Raw genomic sequence first — 17,339 nt, forward strand, 5'->3', positions numbered from 1 at the left:
CTTTTAGGAAGTGTGCCCAAAATGGTGGGTGTTGCCCTTAACTTTTAGGGATCCACAACCCACCTCCCACCCGGGGGAAAATCCCATCTGGTGAAGGGAAACCTGGAACCGGCATGGGAATTTTTAATCAATGCAGATCTCGGTCAAATTTGGCCTTGGTAGCTGTATATGAAATATAATAAGCCGGGTGTGGCTTTTCGATCTTCCCTCTTCCAGGAAGAACCATAAATACTGAGGAATCCTGGTTCTCAGGGTCCTTGCCACAGAACCTGATACGATGCTTGAGTATGGTTCGGCCAACCCACCACTCACAGGCGATGTTAGCCAGGTATTCAGCATCCTGGTTCCTCCTAGTGGTGTGTTGGTGTAGGAGGCCTCCTGGAATCAGGCCTTCCCGACGGATCAACTCTCCGTAGAGCCATTCATCTAAATGTCTCTCCACCTCATCATACACCCATTCTGGGGCATAAGGCATGTAGAAGCCCCACAGCTGGTACACTTTTTCATTAATGAGCCGCTGCACCCTAGATACTGTTCTGTGTTTCTCAGGGTCTGCCCTTCCCTGGGCAACCCAGCAGGACGTGTCCTTGCTGACCGCATGGGGAGGTGGTGGAGTTGTAGGCCAACCTGGGGGATCACTGGATGTTTCCACTTGTGGTCTAGGTGGCTCAAAACATCTGTGCCCCTCTGGAAGGGAGCTTTTGGGGAGTGAGCCAAAGTCCATGGCGGCCCAATTAGGGTTAAACCGCCTTCTTGGTACTTGCGCACTCAAAAATATGCCACTCCCTGTGGATGGCAAGGATGCACACAGATCCAGATCCTCAGAACTGTTGTAAGGAGACAAGAGAAAATTTCCGGAAGACTCCGTAAGCGATGGGGATTCAGACCTAACCGGGTCTGTTCTACCAGGGTGTGGTAGGCTGGCACTTGGTGAGGCGCCCTCCTTGCATGGTGATGGGGACTCTAACCTCACTATGGGCCCACCCCAACAAGTATTGTTGCAGCCTGGGCATCTGGCTTGCACATCCCCCAAGGCTTGCTCAAATTCTTGATTGCAGCAGCCGCTATAGGGTACCAACCATGTCTCCCCTTCCTCCCCACTCTTTTGGCCAAATGTTCCCAGCCACATGTATCGATGCTGGGAGTTTGGGCACTGCACAGAGATCGCACTGTCTGTGGTCTCTAGCTTAACCTGTGGTTTGTCGGTAGCGCCGGCCATTTTAGAACTAGAAGGGGAAATGTCCATGGAATAAATCACTCCGCAGCCGCAGCAGTGAATGTTGGACTCCCTTTGTAGCTGGTCCCAGAACGCTATGGCGGCCTTTAGGCAGCCCTGAGGATCAATTATTAGCTGCCGGGTTTAAATCAGTCTCTGGCAGACTAAAGGTGAGGTTTATCCCGCAGCCGTGGGGTACTCACAGTTAGGGAAGTGTCCGTGATGCTTATCCAAGGCCCGTCCGGGTCCCTGGCAATATACGGTCTTCCGGTTTAGTGCTGTTCAATCCCTACTGCAGCCGCAGGTAGGGTAGGCAATGTAGCTGGGGAATCCCCCTTGTGCAGACAACCCAGGCCGCAGCCGCTGGTCCTGGTGCTGCTGAAGTCCCAGTTCCGCAAGCTCTCTCTGCGTCCGCAGGTAGAGGCAGGACTACTGGGTGAGCAATAGATAGCTTCCTGAGTGCTTTTTAAGTGGTCGCAGCCGCGTACCGCTTCAACAAGGCAGGAGCTCTAATATGGCGCGTCCGTTAGCTTCACAGGCGAGGCATAAAATGGCCGCCGTGACGCCAGCTCCGGACCCCACCCCGTGAAATCTCGTAAACAGCTTTGCTTCACGCGGGATTTCAGGTAAAAGAGCGCCAAAGTACAGCAGCATTTGATGGACAGTTCCACCGGCCAATGGGAATACTCGGGAAGAATCCTCAAGCCCGAACCCACGGCCAATCAGTACACTGCAATCACGATCAGGCCTGCGGCGCCTTTTTTCTATTGCGTCCGGCAGAGCCTGTCAGTAAAATTTAAAGTGATACACACAACTACTCAGTCCCCTCAAGGCAATGGCTCCGGATTAAATAAATTGAATATAAAGCACGTTGGGCGCCAAATGTAACACCTATTTGGCTATAATATGGCCAACCCAGGCTAGTAGCGTGCTGTAGAGCATGTGTTACATGCGACCTTAATGCACAGGAGTGGGCCTCCGCTACGTGGGAGGTATATAATGGAGCTGAGGGGTTGTTGAACTACAACTAGCTGAAGTAGTGTGGTGCAATGGTTAGAAATGGACGCCAGAGGATTCTTATGAATGAAACTGGGTAATACTTTATTTGTCCAAGACAAAGGTAATCAGGGTTATCAATACTCACTTAATAGATGGTACACAGTATGCAGTTATACAATTGAGGTAATTCGGATAAATAGCAGAAATATGATGCTCCCCTGTGTATCCCTTCTCATCAAGAGGTTGGGCAGGTAGAACAACAACAGTGTGATAGGTAGGAAAGCTCACCGGCATAGTCCCTTCTCATCAAGAGGTTGGGCAGGTAGAACACCAACAGTGTGATAGGTAGGAAAGCTCACCGGCATAGTCCCTTCTCATCAAGAGGTTGGGCAGGTAGAACACCAACAGTGTGATAGGTAGGAAAGCTCACCGGCATAGTCCCATGCTCCTGTGGGGGTTAGGGCAAGGCATATTTGCTAACCTATTCCCTAGCACTTCTGTGTCCCTAATCTAAGGCCAGTAATGCCTGTTAGGAAGACTACTCCTTTGCTATTATCCTGGATGGAGCAAATGGCTGCTCTTTCTGTATAATTCTGTCTGAACTCACCACTTCTAGAGGGTGCTATGAAATATGCTGCTATACTGTCTTTTCCTCATTCACGGGGCCCTGTCCCCGACTTAATTTGGATGGATAGTGGCTTACTGGGCCGGATCTGTACCCAGGCTCGATGGAGCTCTGCTTCAGGTAGCAGATCAGCAGCCAAAGAGGAAAACGCTTCCTTGTGCAAGACACTATATAGTCAGCCAAGGGGAGTGGTCAAATGGGCTAAACCTATAAGGGATAGCTTAAGAAACTGTAACCTGAGTATAGGGGGTCTGCCCTATAACAGTACAGATAAGGAAAAGTAGGGAAGTAAAGCCATAGGGAGCTTAACCCTATGGGTCCCTACATATGTATGTATAACTTTATTTATAAAGCGCCACAAGGATACGCAGCGCTGTACAGTCTTACAGAATTACACACAGGGAGGACAAGTGATATAATAAATAAATACAATAAATAAGTATAAATACACAGGGAGTAAGTGCCATGGGGTGTGAGACACAGTAGGAAGGGGGTCCCTGCCCCATAGAGCTTACACTCTAGACATATACACCCCGTGTCTCCATAGCGCCTGTGTGTGCGGCTGTTACTGATCAGTAAATGTGGGAATAAAGAAACAAAACGATAACAAAGTCACTGGTTCCGAGTTTGCACAAAACCATCTCTTTATTTGGTTGGGGAAAAGGGCCCTGAGTGGGCTGAGTAGGGGGGGGAAGCTTTATTCAGCTCCCTGACACAAGGCGGAACGCTGAGCAGAAAATATTAATGATTTCTAAGGAAACCAACAAAAACCGTCATTTTTTTTCCTTTTCTGCTCCCGAATCTGCAGCTGCGAGCAGAGCAAACCGCGACTTCCGCCTGTGTACGGCTGAGCTCGTCACTTCCGCCAGGCGGGTACGTGTGCGTCACTGCGCTTTACGTCAAGTCGTGACGCTAAGAGATGGGATTTGAAGCTTCCGGGATTCTCTGTGAAACGGGAAGTGGGAACCCTCAGTCCGCAGCGGGACTTCCGGCAGTATGAGAGCTGTGTAGGGGGAACGGCATGCAGGGATTCTAGCAACCGCCATTGCTCTCTCAGCCTGCGGCTCACTGACAGCTGGGGGCCCGGTAATCACTGTAAGTGCGGCCCCCCCTCCTATCCCTGCCCTGGTACCCCCCCCTACTCCTGCCCTGATACCCCCCCCTACTCCTGCCCTGATACCCCCCTACTCCTGCCCTGATACCCCCCTACTCCTGCCCTGATACCCCCCCTACTCCTGCCCTGATACCCCCCTACTCCTGCCCTGATACCCCCCTACTCCTGCCCTGGTACCCCCCCCTACTCCTGCCCTGATACCCCCCCTACTCCTGCCCTGGTACCCCCCTACTCCTGCCCTGATACCCCCCTACTCCTGCCCTGGTACCCCCCCTACTCCTGCCCTGGTACCCCCCTACTCCTGCCCTGATACCCCCCTACTCCTGCCCTGGTACCCCCCTACTCCTGCCCTGATAGCGGCCCCGGTACCCCCCTACTCCTGCCCTGATACCCCCCTACTCCTGCCCTGGTACCCCCCTACTCCTGCCCTGATAGCGGCCCCGGTACCCCCCTACTCCTGCCCTGGTACCCCTCCTATCCCTGCCCTGGTACCCCCCCTCCTATCCCTGCCCTGGTACCCCCCTACTCCTGCCCTGATAGCGGCCCGGTACCCCCCCTACTCCTGCCCTGATAGCGGCCCCGGTACCCCCCCTACTCCTGCCCTGATAGCGGCCCCGGTACCCCCCTACTCCTGCCCTGATAGCGGCCCCGGTACCCCCCCTACTCCTGCCCTGATAGCGGCCCCGGTACCCCCCCCTACTCCTGCCCTGATAGCGGCCCCGGTACCCCCCCTACTCCTGCCCTTGTATTGTAACCACCAACCCCTTCCCCAGTAGGAGGGGAGGCTCATCTGTCCCACACGGTTATTGGGCCCATTTATCCCTCCCCACTGCTTAAAGTAGACGTATAGGATAAAGGAAACCCCTAACCCTGTATTCATTATATGAATAATACCCGGTGCTGGTTTCCCTTTGGGCTAAACATTAACCCTATCTGTACCAATGGCCCCTTTATTGGGGCTCCCTATAGATCCTCTCAGGTCCCTGTCTGGGTTTCATATGGGGGGTGGGCGTGTCCTAATGGTCCCTGTAGGAGGGGGAGAGCCAATCACAGCCCTGCACTCACACAAGCACAGACAGGCTTCAGTTCCCTATCAGGTCAGCCTAGCTGCTGATTGGCTCCTATCCTACAGTGCCGCCGCCCCCCTGCACAGTCTGGGAAAGGAGGCGGCAGGAAGTGGCACAGATGGGCGGGGCTAGTGGGGTTTGGGGGAAAGGAGGCAGCAGGAAGTGGCACAGATGGGCGGGGCTAGTGGGGTTTGGGGGAAAGGAGGCAGCAGGAAGTGGCACAGATGGGCGGGGCTAGTGGGGTTTGGGGGAAAGGAGGCAGCAGGAAGTGGCACAGATGGGCGGGCTAGTGGGGTTTGGGGGAAAGGAGGCAGCAGGAAGTGGCACAGATGGGCAGGGCTAGTGGGGTTTGGGGGAAAGGAGGCAGCAGGAAGTGGCACAGATGGGCGGGCTAGTGGGGTTTGGGGGAAAGGAGGCAGCAGGAAGTGGCACAGATGGGTGGGGTTTGGGGGAAAGGAGGCAGCAGGAAGTGGCACAGATGGGCGGGCTAGTGGGGTTTGGCGGAAAGGAGGCAGCAGGAAGTGGAACAGATGGGCGGGGCTAGTGGGGTTTGGCGGAAAGGAGACAGCAGGAAGTGGCACAGATGGGCGGGGCTAGTGAGGTTTTGGGGGAAATTTCTCAATAAATCAGTCCAAAACACAACTTTTTAAAGCCCATCCCTTCTGTATATAGAGGAGTCTTAATTTTTATAGGAAATGTCTCCTGTCCTACCCCCCCCCCACTGGCACTGTCCCCACCATTCCCTACCCCATGTGTATTGTGTCTGCCCCCCCACCTGCCAGCATTGTATCTACTCCCTCACTGGCACTGTAGCTACCTACCTACCCCCTTAGTAGCACTGCCCCTCCTACCCCTGATTCTGTCTCCCACCGGGGGGGGGGGGGGGAATAGATTGGGCATTTGGAATGGGCAGATTTAGGACATTTGCCTGCAGGTTTCTGCCAATTAACTGTCATTTCAGTTCCCTCAGACAGAATGTGGCTCCTCCTCCTGTTGCCCCTTTGGGGCGGATGTGCCGAGCCAGGCGACAGTGAGTGGGTGAATCTGCCCAGCAAGTGTGAAGGTACTGACTGTTCATTGGCTCCCAGCTCTGTCTGTACAGTTATATTCATGTGGCCTATGTGTGTGTGTGTGTATATGTATGTGTATATGATAGTGCAGCCTGGCTCTGTGTGTAGCTTTATAGCCCCCCCCCCCCCCCCCAGTCTGTTCTAGGTTGTAACAAGGCTGGCAGTCTGGGGGGGGGGGCAGGAGTGTGGGGCCCATAACAAGGCTGGCAGTCTGGGGGGGGCAGGAGTGTGGGGCCCATAACAAGGCTGGCAGTCTGGGGGGGCAGGAGTGTGGGGCCCATAACAAGACTGGCAGTCTGGGGGGGCAGGAGTGTGGGGCCCATAACAAGGCTGGCAGTCTGGGGGGGCAGGAGTGTGGGGCCCATAACAAGGCTGGCAGTCTGTGGGGGCAGGAGTGTGGGGCCCATAACAAGGCTGGCAGTCTGTGGGGGCAGGAGTGTGGGGCCCATAACAAGGCTGGCAGTCTGGGGGGGGGGGGGGGGGCAGGAGTGTGGGGCCCATAACAAGGCTGGCAGTCTGGGGGGGGGGGGGGGCAGGAGTGTGGGGCCCATAACAAGGCTGGCAGTCTGGGGGGGGGGGGGGGGCAGGAGTGTGGGGCCCATAACAAGGATGGCAGTCTGTGGGGGCAGGAGTGTGGGGCCCATAACAAGGCTGGCAGTCTGTGGGGGCAGGAGTATGGGGCCCATAACAAGGCTGGCAGTCTGGGGGGGGGGGGCAGGAGTGTGGGGCCCATAACAAGGCTGGCAGTCTGGGGGGGGGCAGGAGTATGGGGCCCATAACAAGGCTGGCAGTCTTGGGGGGGGCAGGAGTGTGGGGCCCATAACAAGGCTGGCGGTCTGAGGGGGGGGGCAGGAGGGGGGGGCCCATAACAAGGCTGGCGGTCTGAGGGGGGGGGCAGGAGGGGGGGCCCATAACAAGGCTGGCGGTCTGAGGGGGGGGGCAGGGGGGGGCAGGAGGGGGGGGCCCATAACAAGGCTGGCAGTCTGGGGGGGCAGGAGTGTTGGGCCCATAACAAGGCTGGCAGTCGGGGGGGGGGGGGGGGGGGCAGGAGTGTGGGGCCCATAACAAGGCTGGCAGTCTGGGGGGGCAGGAGTGTGGCAGTGTGTAAGTACGTAGGGCAGTGTGTGTAACACTCTCTCTCCCCGGCAGTGTGTAAGTACGTAGGGCAGTGTGTGTAACATGCTCTCTCCCCGGCAGTGTGTAAGTACGTAGGGCAGTGTGTGTAACACGCTCTCTCCCCGGCAGTGTGTAAGTACGTAGGGCAGTGTGTGTAACACGCTCTCTCCCCGGCAGTGTGTAAGTACGTAGGGCAGTGTGTGTAACACGCTTTCTCCCCGGCAGTGTGTAAGTACGTAGGGCAGTGTGTGTAACACGCTCTCTCCCCGGCAGTGTGTAAGTACGTAGGGCAGTGTGTGTAACACGCTCTCTCCCCGGCAGTGTGTAAGTACGTAGGGCAGTGTGTGTGACACGCTCTCTCCCCGGCAGTGTGTAAGTACGTAGGGCAGTGTGTGTAACACGCTCTCTCCCCGGCAGTGTGTAAGTACGTAGGGCAGTGTGTGTAACGCTCTCTCCCCGGCAGTGTGTAAGTACGTAGGGCAGTGTGTGTAACACGCTCTCTCCCCGGCAGTGTGTAAGTACGTAGGGCAGTGTGTGTGACACGCTCTCTCCCCGGCAGTGTGTAAGTATGTAGGGCAGTGTGTGTGACACGCTCTCTCCCCAGCAGTGTGTAAGTATGTAGGGCAGTGTGTGTAACGCTCTCTCCCCGGCAGTGTGTAAGTACGTAGGGCAGTGTGTGTGACACGCTCTCTCCCCGGCAGTGTGTAAGTACGTAGGGCAGTGTGTGTAACACGCTCTCTCCCCGGCAGTGTGTAAGTACGTAGGGCAGTGTGTGTGACACGCTCTCTCCCCGGCAGTGTGTAAGTACGTAGGGCAGTGTGTGTGACACGCTCTCTCCCCGGCAGTGTGTAAGTATGTAGGGCAGTGTGTGTGACACGCTCTCTCCCCGGCAGTGTGTAAGTATGTAGGGCAGTGTGTGTAACGCTCTCTCCCCGGCAGTGTGTAAGTATGTAGGGCAGTGTGTGTAACGCTCTCTCCCCGGCAGTGTGTAAGTACGTAGGGCAGTGTGTGTAACACGCTCTCTCCCCGGCAGTGTGTAAGTACGTAGGGCAGTGTGTGTAACACGCTCTCTCCCCGGCAGTGTGTAAGTACGTAGGGCAGTGTGTGTAACACGCTCTCTCCCCGGCAGTGTGTAAGTACGTAGGGCAGTGTGTGTAACACGCTCTCTCCCCGGCAGTGTGTAAGTACGTAGGGCAGTGTGTGTAACACGCTCTCTCCCCGGCAGTGTGTAAGTATGTAGGGCAGTGTGTGTAACACGCTCTCTCCCCGGCAGTGTGTAAGTATGTAGGGCAGTGTGTGTGACACGCTCTCTCCCCGGCAGTGTGTAAGTATGTAGGGCAGTGTGTGTGACACGCTCTCTCCCCGGCAGTGTGTAAGTACGTAGGGCAGTGTGTGTAACACGCTCTCTCCCCGGCAGTGTGTAAGTACGTAGGGCAGTGTGTGTAACACGCTCTCTCCCCGGCAGTGTGTAAGTATGTAGGGCAGTGTGTGTGACACGCTCTCTCCCCGGCAGTGTGTAAGTATGTAGGGCAGTGTGTGTGACACGCTCTCTCCCCGGCAGTGTGTAAGTATGTAGGGCAGTGTGTGTGACACGCTCTCTCCCCGGCAGTGTGTAAGTATGTAGGGCAGTGTGTGTGACACGCTCTCTCCCCGGCAGTGTGTAAGTACGTAGGGCAGTGTGTGTGACACGCTCTCTCCCCGGCAGTGTGTAAGTATGTAGGGCAGTGTGTGTGTAACACGCTCTCTCCCCGGCAGTGTGTAAGTACGTAGGGCAGTGTGTGTGACACGCTCTCTCCCCGGCAGTGTGTAAGTACGTAGGGCAGTGTGTGTGACACGCTCTCTCCCCGGCAGTGTGTAAGTACGTAGGGCAGTGTGTGTAACACGCTCTCTCCCCGGCAGTGTGTAAGTATGTAGGGCAGTGTGTGTGACACGCTCTCTCCCCGGCAGTGTGTAAGTACGTAGGGCAGTGTGTGTAACACTCTCTCCCCGGCAGTGTGTAAGTACGTAGGGCAGTGTGTGTAACACTCTCTCCCCGGCAGTGTGTAAGTACGTAGGGCAGTGTGTGTAACACGCTCTCTCCCCGGCAGTGTGTAAGTACGTAGGGCAGTGTGTGTAACATGCTCTCTCCCCGGCAGTGTGTAAGTACGTAGGGCAGTGTGTGTAACACGCTCTCTCCCCGGCAGTGTGTAAGTACGTAGGGCAGTGTGTGTAACACGCTCTCTCCCCGGCAGTGTGTAAGTACGTAGGGCAGTGTGTGTAACATGCTCTCTCCCCGGCAGTGTGTAAGTACGTAGGGCAGTGTGTGTGACACGCTCTCTCCCCGGCAGTGTGCAAGTACGTAGGGCAGTGTGTGTGACACGCTCTCTCCCCGGCAGTGTGCAAGTACGTAGGGCAGTGTGTGTGACACGCTCTCTCCCCGGCAGTGTGTAAGTACGTAGGGCAGTGTGTGTAACACGCTCTCTCCCCGGCAGTGTGTAAGTACGTAGGGCAGTGTGTGTAACATGCTCTCTCCCCGGCAGTGTGTAAGTACGTAGGGCAGTGTGTGTAACACTCTCTCCCCGGCAGTGTGTAAGTACGTAGGGCAGTGTGTGTAACACGCTCTCTCCCCGGCAGTGTGTAAGTACGTAGGGCAGTGTGTGTAACATGCTCTCTCCCCGGCAGTGTGTAAGTACGTAGGGCAGTGTGTGTAACACTCTCTCCCCGGCAGTGTGTAAGTACGTAGGGCAGTGTGTGTGACACGCTCTCTCCCCGGCAGTGTGTAAGTACGTAGGGCAGTGTGTGTGACACGCTCTCTCCCCGGCAGTGTGTAAGTACGTAGGGCAGTGTGTGTAACACGCTCTCTCCCCGGCAGTGTGTAAGTACGTAGGGCAGTGTGTGTAACACGCTCTCTCCCCGGCAGTGTGTAAGTACGTAGGGCAGTGTGTGTAACACGCTCTCTCCCCGGCAGTGTGTAAGTACGTAGGGCAGTGTGTGTAACACGCTCTCTCCCCGGCAGTGTGTAAGTATGTAGGGCAGTGTGTGTAACGCTCTCTCCCCGGCAGTGTGCAAGTACGTAGGGCAGTGTGTGTAACACGCTCTCTCCCCGGCAGTGTGTAAGTACGTAGGGCAGTGTGTGTAACACGCTCTCTCCCCGGCAGTGTGTAAGTACGTAGGGCAGTGTGTGTAACACGCTCTCTCCCCGGCAGTGTGTAAGTACGTAGGGCAGTGTGTGTAACACGCTCTCTCCCCGGCAGTGTGTAAGTACGTAGGGCAGTGTGTGTAACACGCTCTCTCCCCGGCAGTGTGTAAGTACGTAGGGCAGTGTGTGTAACACGCTCTCTCCCCGGCAGTGTGTAAGTACGTAGGGCAGTGTGTGTAACACGCTCTCTCCCCGGCAGTGTGTAAGTACGTAGGGCAGTGTGTGTGACACGCTCTCTCCCCGGCAGTGTGTAAGTATGTAGGGCAGTGTGTGTGACACGCTCTCTCCCCGGCAGTGTGTAAGTACGTAGGGCAGTGTGTGTAACACGCTCTCTCCCCGGCAGTGTGTAAGTACGTAGGGCAGTGTGTGTAACACGCTCTCTCCCCGGCAGTGTGTAAGTACGTAGGGCAGTGTGTGTAACACGCTCTCTCCCCGGCAGTGTGTAAGTACGTGGCGCTGGAGCTGAAATCTTCCTTCGATGAGACGTCTCGTACCCGGGAGCTGATCGACACTCGCTACGGGTTCCTGGAGGACGACAAGAAGGCAAAGAAGATTAAATACACCAACTCGTGAGTAGGGCAAATGGCTCGTGGGGCCCCTTACTGCCCCTCATTCTGCCTCCCAGGTCATGTGACAGAACCTTTCTGGGCTCTGATCGACACTTACAGGTGTGTCTGCGTTTCAGAGACCAGCACTTTCAGTTGGTGGCACTCATTGTAAGGAGTCCCGGGGGGGCCTTGTAGGGGGTCCTGGGGGGGGGGGGGGGCCTTGTAGGGACCAATGGCACAAGAGAGTCTCAGTAGTAGTTGATGAGGAGCTGGGCTTGGGCGGATTAGGGAATAGTAAGGGCAGACATGTTGGGGCGCAGTGTATCGGGCGCACGGGTTACAAGGCCGGGGGTTTTGGGAATCTCTTCTCCCAATAAATGCCCTAGAGTTGTGGGCCATTGTGCTGCCCCTACAGGGCTGATCCAACCTCCCTGCCCACATGCAGTCGGGCGCGGGCACAGCCGTGGCCTCTGCTAAAAAACAAGGAGGTACATGCAGCTGACTGGCCCTGAAGGAGCCTGCGGGGGGTGAAGGCAGTCTCGGCTGTGTTCATTCCCACCGCTAGCCCTCCTACCCACGATAATTGGCAAGATTGACAGTTCAGGCCTATATACGGCAGTCAGTCCCAAGTGCCCTTATTGCTCTCAAAGAAGAGATCTAAAGGTGCCACTTGCTGCCCCCTGAGGGAGGGGTTTTACCCTGCATGGGGGTAAGGGGGGCAATGGGTTATCCTGCAGTAACTGCCGGCTGGGGTGCCACTCACTGACTGCCGTTGCCATAGGGATATCCGCCTGATTGAAGTCACCGAGGGTCTCTGCTCCCGACTCCTGGAATACAATCTGCACAAGGAACGGAGCGGCAGCAACCGCTTTGCCAAGGTATTGCCCCCCTGCCCTGCCCCGTGTTGCCTCCCTGCCCTGCCCCGTGTTGCCCCCCCCTGTCCTCCCCCGTGTTGCCCCCCCTGTCCTCCCCCGTGTTGCCCCCCCTGTCCTCCCCGTGTTGCCCCCCCCTGTCCTCCCCCGTGTTGCCCCCCCCTGTCCTCCCCCGTGTTGCCCCCCCCTGTCCTCCCCCGTGTTGCCCCCCCTGTCCTCCCCCGTGTTGCCCCCCCCCGTCCTCCCCCGTGTTGCCCCCCCCCGTCCTCCCCGTGTTGCCCCCCCCCGTCCTCCCCCGTGTTGGCCCCCCCCTGTCCTCCCCCGTGTTGGCCCCCCCCTGTCCTCCCCCGTGTTGGCCCCCCCCGTCCTCCCCCGTGTTGGCCCCCCCCAGTCCTGCCCCGTGTTGGCCCCCCCCAGTCCTGCCCCGTGTTGGCCCCCCCCCCGTCCTGCCCCGTGTTGCCCCCCCCGTCCTGCCCCTTACCCAGCCGGGTGGCTGCTCTTTGTATCAGACAGGAAGCTCAGCTGATGTGTTTCCTCTTCCTGTTCTTCAGGGGATGTCGGAGACATTTCAAACTCTGCACCATTTGGTCCATAAAGGGGTGAAGGTTGTGATGGATATTCCCTACGAGCTGTGGAACGAGACCTCCGCTGAGGTGGCCGACATGAAGAAGCAGGTATGGGCCTGAGTGAGTTAAAGGGGGTGTATGGAGGGGGGCACTGGGTGGGGGGGGGGAGAAGGGAGTTGGGCACTGGGTGGGGGGGGAGAAGGGAGTCGGGCACTGGGTGAGGAGGGTGAGTGGGAGGTGGGCACTGGGTGGGGGGGTGAGTGGGCACTGGGGGGATCAGAGGGTATGTGCCTTTCCGCTGTTCCTATATAACCTGCCGCCGCCCCTCTCTGTGCCCCTCAGTGTGATGTAATGATGGAAACCTACGAGGATGTGATAGAGGATTGGTACCGGCACCACCAGGAGGCGGATCTGACAGAGTTCTTGTGTGCGAGGCACGTGCTGCGGGGCCAGGACCAGAGTGAGTGATGGTGCCCCCCCACTCCCACAGCTGAGGGGCAGTTCTTGTATTAGAGTCGGGGTTAGCCTAGATCTGCCTTCTCCCAGTCAACTCCTCCCTGGGTGTGACCCCTTACAGGGGTATGTAGGGCTGTGTGAGCCTGGCGCTGCTATGGCAGCTAAAGATCTGCCCCAATGGATACCCCTTCTATTTGCCCACATTGAATGTCACTTCCCTTCCCAAGTCTCGGGGGGGGGGGGGGTGAGTAAATACGGAAATCGGAAAATTACAGCAGAACCCCCATTTTGTGTGTCTCAGGGAAAAGAGAAAAATACGGTATATTGGTGTGTAAACTGAGGGGTCCCCTAACCCTAATACCCCGTGTCACTCTCTCTCTATGGGGGTCCCCTAACCCTAATACTCTGCGTCTCTCTCTCTATGGGGGTCCCCTAACCCTAATACCCTGCGTCACTCTCTCTCTCTCTATGGGGGTCCCCTAACCCTAAAACCCTGCGTCACTCTCTCTCTCTATGGGGGTCCCCTAACCCTAATACCCTGCGTCTCTCTCTCTATGGGGGTCCCCTAACCCTAATACCCTGCGTCACTCTCTCTCTCTCTATGGGGGTCCCCTAACCCTAATACCCTGCGTCTCTCTCCCTCTCTCCCTCTCTCCCTCTCTCCCTCTCTCCCTCCTCTCCCTCTCTCCCTCTCTCTCCCTCTCTCTCCCTCTCTCCCTCTCTCTCCCCTCTCTCCCTCTCTCTCTCTCCCTCTCCCCTCTCTCCCTCTCTCCCTCTCTCCCTCTCTCCCTCTCTCCCTCTCTCCCTCTCTCCCTCTCTCCCTCTCTCCCTCTCTCCCTCTCCCTCTCTCCCTCTCTCCCTCTCTCCCTCTCTCCCTCTCTCCCTCCCTACCCTAATACCCCGTGTCACTCTCTCTCTATGGGGGTCCCCTAACCCTAATACCCTGCGTCACTCAATGGGGGTCCCCTAACCCTAATGCCCCTGTTTCTCCCCCCGTTGGTGCCCGCAGGCTGCCTGGAGGAGCACTGGGACAGCAGGAAAGGAGACACGGGGCCTTCGACTGGGACAAAAAAGCAGAAAAAACAAGGAGAGAAGAAAAATAAAAGCAAGAAAGAGAATTCTGGCCCCGAGGAAGAGAGGAGGCAAATGGAACAGCCAACAGCAGCTAAAGAGGAGCTATAGCCCCAGGGGCAATCCCTGCTACCCCACCCCTGTATATACCCCCCTTATGCCCTGTGGGTACCAGTGAGGGGTTGGGGGGTGGGGGCAGCTCAGGGTGGGCTCAGGCTCAATAACGTCCCTTTATTGGACTGTTACCTGCTGTGTTACTGTGTATTGGGGAGGGGGAATCCCACCCACAGCCTGTGATGTGCCCCCCCGGCTACCCCACCCGAAACCAACTGTATGATTGTGCCCCCCGTCTACCCCCCCCAAACTGACTGTGCCCCCCGCTACCCCCCCAAACTGACTGTATGATCGTGCCCCCCGGCTACCCCACCCCAAACCGACTGATTGTGCCCTCCCCTATCCTTTAGCGCTTATGCAGCCTCTCCCATGGCTCCGGGCCCCCCGCTCTCTCCCAGTAAGGCGCCTCCGGGCCCCCCGCTCTCTTCCAATCTGAGCCATAAATACTCTGTACAAGAGGCTCCTGACCCAGTTGGCGCTGGTATGACTGAGGGAGGGTCCAAGGACGGGAGCTCTGAGACCGTTCTTAGTGCTGAGAGTGCTGCCAATGATTAGACAGACCCTATAGGGATCTGCTGTACAGACAGCACTTTCTTTATTTGTCCTGAACAATAAATGTTTAAATCAGTCTCTGTAACTGCACAAACCTTTATGTCAGATTGTCACGATCATGTGACACCGGGACAGGAAAACAAGGGGTTACACTATGTTTATGAAGATTTTCTTTGACTCAGGTCATGGTATATCTAGTATTACATTACATTAACATTTATTTATAAAGCGCCAACATATCCCGCAGCGCTGTACAATAAGTGGGTTACATACATTGGACATGCAGAGTAACATATAAAGCAATCAATAACCGATACAAGAGGTGAAGAGAGCCCTGCCCAAAAGAGCTTACACTCTACAAATAAATTTAAAGCAACTGGACTTGTTTGGTAATCATTGAAGACATTTCACTCCTCATCCGAGCAACTTCTTCAGTTCAACTGACTGGTATGGGAAGTCCTCAGCATATATACTCTTCCACTAATCCAATCCCAATGGCACTGTGTAACTCTGCCACTCATCCAATCCCAATGGCACTGTGTAACTCTTCCACTCATCCAATCCCAATGGCACTGTGTAACTCTTCCACTCATCCAATCCCAATGGCACTGTGTAACTCTTCCACTCATCCAATCCCAATGGCACTGTGTAACTCTTCCACTCATCCAATCCCAATGGCACTGTGTAACTCTTCCACTCATCCAATCCCAATGGCACTGTGTAACTCTTCCACTCATCCAATCCCAATGGCACTTTGTAACTCTTCCACTCATCCAATCCCAATGGCATTGTGTAACTCTTCAGAATGGTGACATCTGAAACTCACAGAGGGGTGAATGCTGGGGGGTTACTGTGAGAGGATTACCCAAGTATCATGCAACTCTTCAAAGCAGGTGTTACTTGTTAGAGTTGCATGAATGGATGAAGAGTTCTGAAACTGCCGGGGTACAGATGTTAGAACAGCAGTGTATGTAGCAGACAGATGGTGTCGAAGGCCCCCGCCTCTGTTTAGGGATGGTTTCTCCACTTTAACATGAATGGCCTCTTTTACACCTCTTTCAAACCAGCGGTCTTCTTTGTCCAAAATTAGGACGTTGCTATTTTCAAAGGAGTGTCCCTTGTCTTTTAGGTGCAGAAATACAGCAGAGTCCCGGCCTGTAGTGTTTGCCCTCCTATGCTGAGCCATTTGCTTGGAGAGCAGTTGCTCTGTCTCCCCAATGTAAAGGTCTGTGCTCCCCTCGCTACACTGGACTGCGTATACAACATTGCTTTGTTTTTCCTTTGGTGTTGGATCCTTTGGGTGTACAAGTTTTTGTCTCAGTGTGTTGCTAGGTTTGAAAAGCACAGGGATGTGGTGTTTGAAAATTCTCCTGAGTTTCTCTGACACTCCTGCTACATATGGGATGACTATATTGCGCCTACTCTCTGCCTCAGGACGGTTATTCCTTTTGGTGTTCCTGTTGGGCTTAGTTGCTCTTGTTTTGACAAAGGCCCAGTCTGGGTAGCCACAAGCTTTCAGTGCTCCTCTGAGATGTTTCCTTGTCCTTGGACTCTGTATCAGTTGTCACACTTTCCGCCCTGTGGGGTAGAGTTCTAATGACCCCCAGTTTGGGTTCCAGCGGATGGTGGGAATCGAACAACAGATATTGATCCGTGTGAGTGGGTTTCCTGTATACTTCTGTTTGCAAGTTACCCCCCTCTTGGATGGATATCAAACAGTCCAAAAAAGCAAGTTTGTTCTCATGGACATCCTCCCTCGTGAACTTGATATTATTGTCCCCTGAGTTATTGTGTTCTGAAAAGGAGCCACTTCATTGGATATGATTTTAACCCACGTGTCCTCTACATACCTGAACCAGTGACTTGGTGTAGTTCCATTGAATGTGAGTAATGCCCTCCTCTCCACTTCCTCCATATACAAGTTGGCTACAATGGGAGAAACTGGTGAACCCATCGCACGGCCATGTTTTTGCCTGTAAAATTGGTCCTTGTATTTGAAGTATGTGGTGTTAAGGCACAAATCTAACAATAAACATACTTGGTTGGGACTGAGTTTGGTTCTGCTGCTGAGGGTGTTATCTTTCTGCAGTCGATTTCTTACAGTCTCAGTAGCCCCTGGGGTAGGTATACATGTGAATAGAGAAGTGACATCATATGATACCATAGTTTCTTCTGCCTCTAGTTTAACTCCTTGAATCTTGGTGACAAACTCTTTGGCATTTTGGATATGATGCACTGTTTTACCTACCAATGGGGCTAAGATGTTGGCCAAGTATTTTGCAATGCTGTAAGTCACTGAATTGATGCTGCTGACAATAGGCCTGAGTGGTGCTCCATCTTTATGTATCTTGGGGAGTCCATATAAGCATGGTGTAGCTTCTCTGGGGTACCGGCGGTGGTATAAAGCTTGATCAATGGCTTCCTCATTTTCAAGTTGTTGTAGGCAATCTATCACCTTTTTCTTGTAACCGCTGCTTGGGTCTCTCCTTAAAGGTTCATATGTATTGATATCACTGAGTAGGGAGGTCATTTTGCAGTGATAGTTGTGTTTAGCACAACTGTGCATCGCCCTTTATCTGCTGGCAGGATGGTGATGTTCGGGTCCTTACTAAGAGATGCAAGAGCTCTCCTCTCTTGTGTAGTAAGGTTAGAGGGGGGTGCTCTGGTACTTGACAAGGCAGCTGACACTTTTAGTCTGAGTTGTTCTGCTTCCTACACCTTTATATGGTTGTTATTGATGGCAGATTCTGTGGCTGTGATGAGCTCAACCACTGG

The 17,339-nt window shown here is 55.0% G+C and overlaps 1 protein-coding gene across 1 annotated transcript; it reads left to right on the forward strand.

Moving 5' to 3' along the window:
• Positions 1-801: 801 nt before the first annotated feature.
• On the forward strand, positions 802-14,649 carry cnpy3 (canopy FGF signaling regulator 3). Its single transcript, XM_031902173.1, has 9 exons — positions 802-866; positions 1,561-1,633; positions 3,710-3,935; positions 5,983-6,084; positions 10,825-10,954; positions 11,715-11,811; positions 12,357-12,479; positions 12,714-12,831; positions 13,837-14,649. Exons 1-9 carry the CDS (start codon positions 802-804, stop codon positions 14,007-14,009), a joined length of 1,107 nt encoding a protein of 368 aa, XP_031758033.1. The 3' UTR covers positions 14,010-14,649.
• Positions 14,650-17,339: the final 2,690 nt, after the last annotated feature.

The sequence above is a fragment of the Xenopus tropicalis genome, chromosome 5 (genome assembly GCF_000004195.4).
Source record: "Xenopus tropicalis strain Nigerian chromosome 5, UCB_Xtro_10.0, whole genome shotgun sequence".
NCBI classification, from domain to species: domain Eukaryota; kingdom Metazoa; phylum Chordata; class Amphibia; order Anura; family Pipidae; genus Xenopus; species Xenopus tropicalis.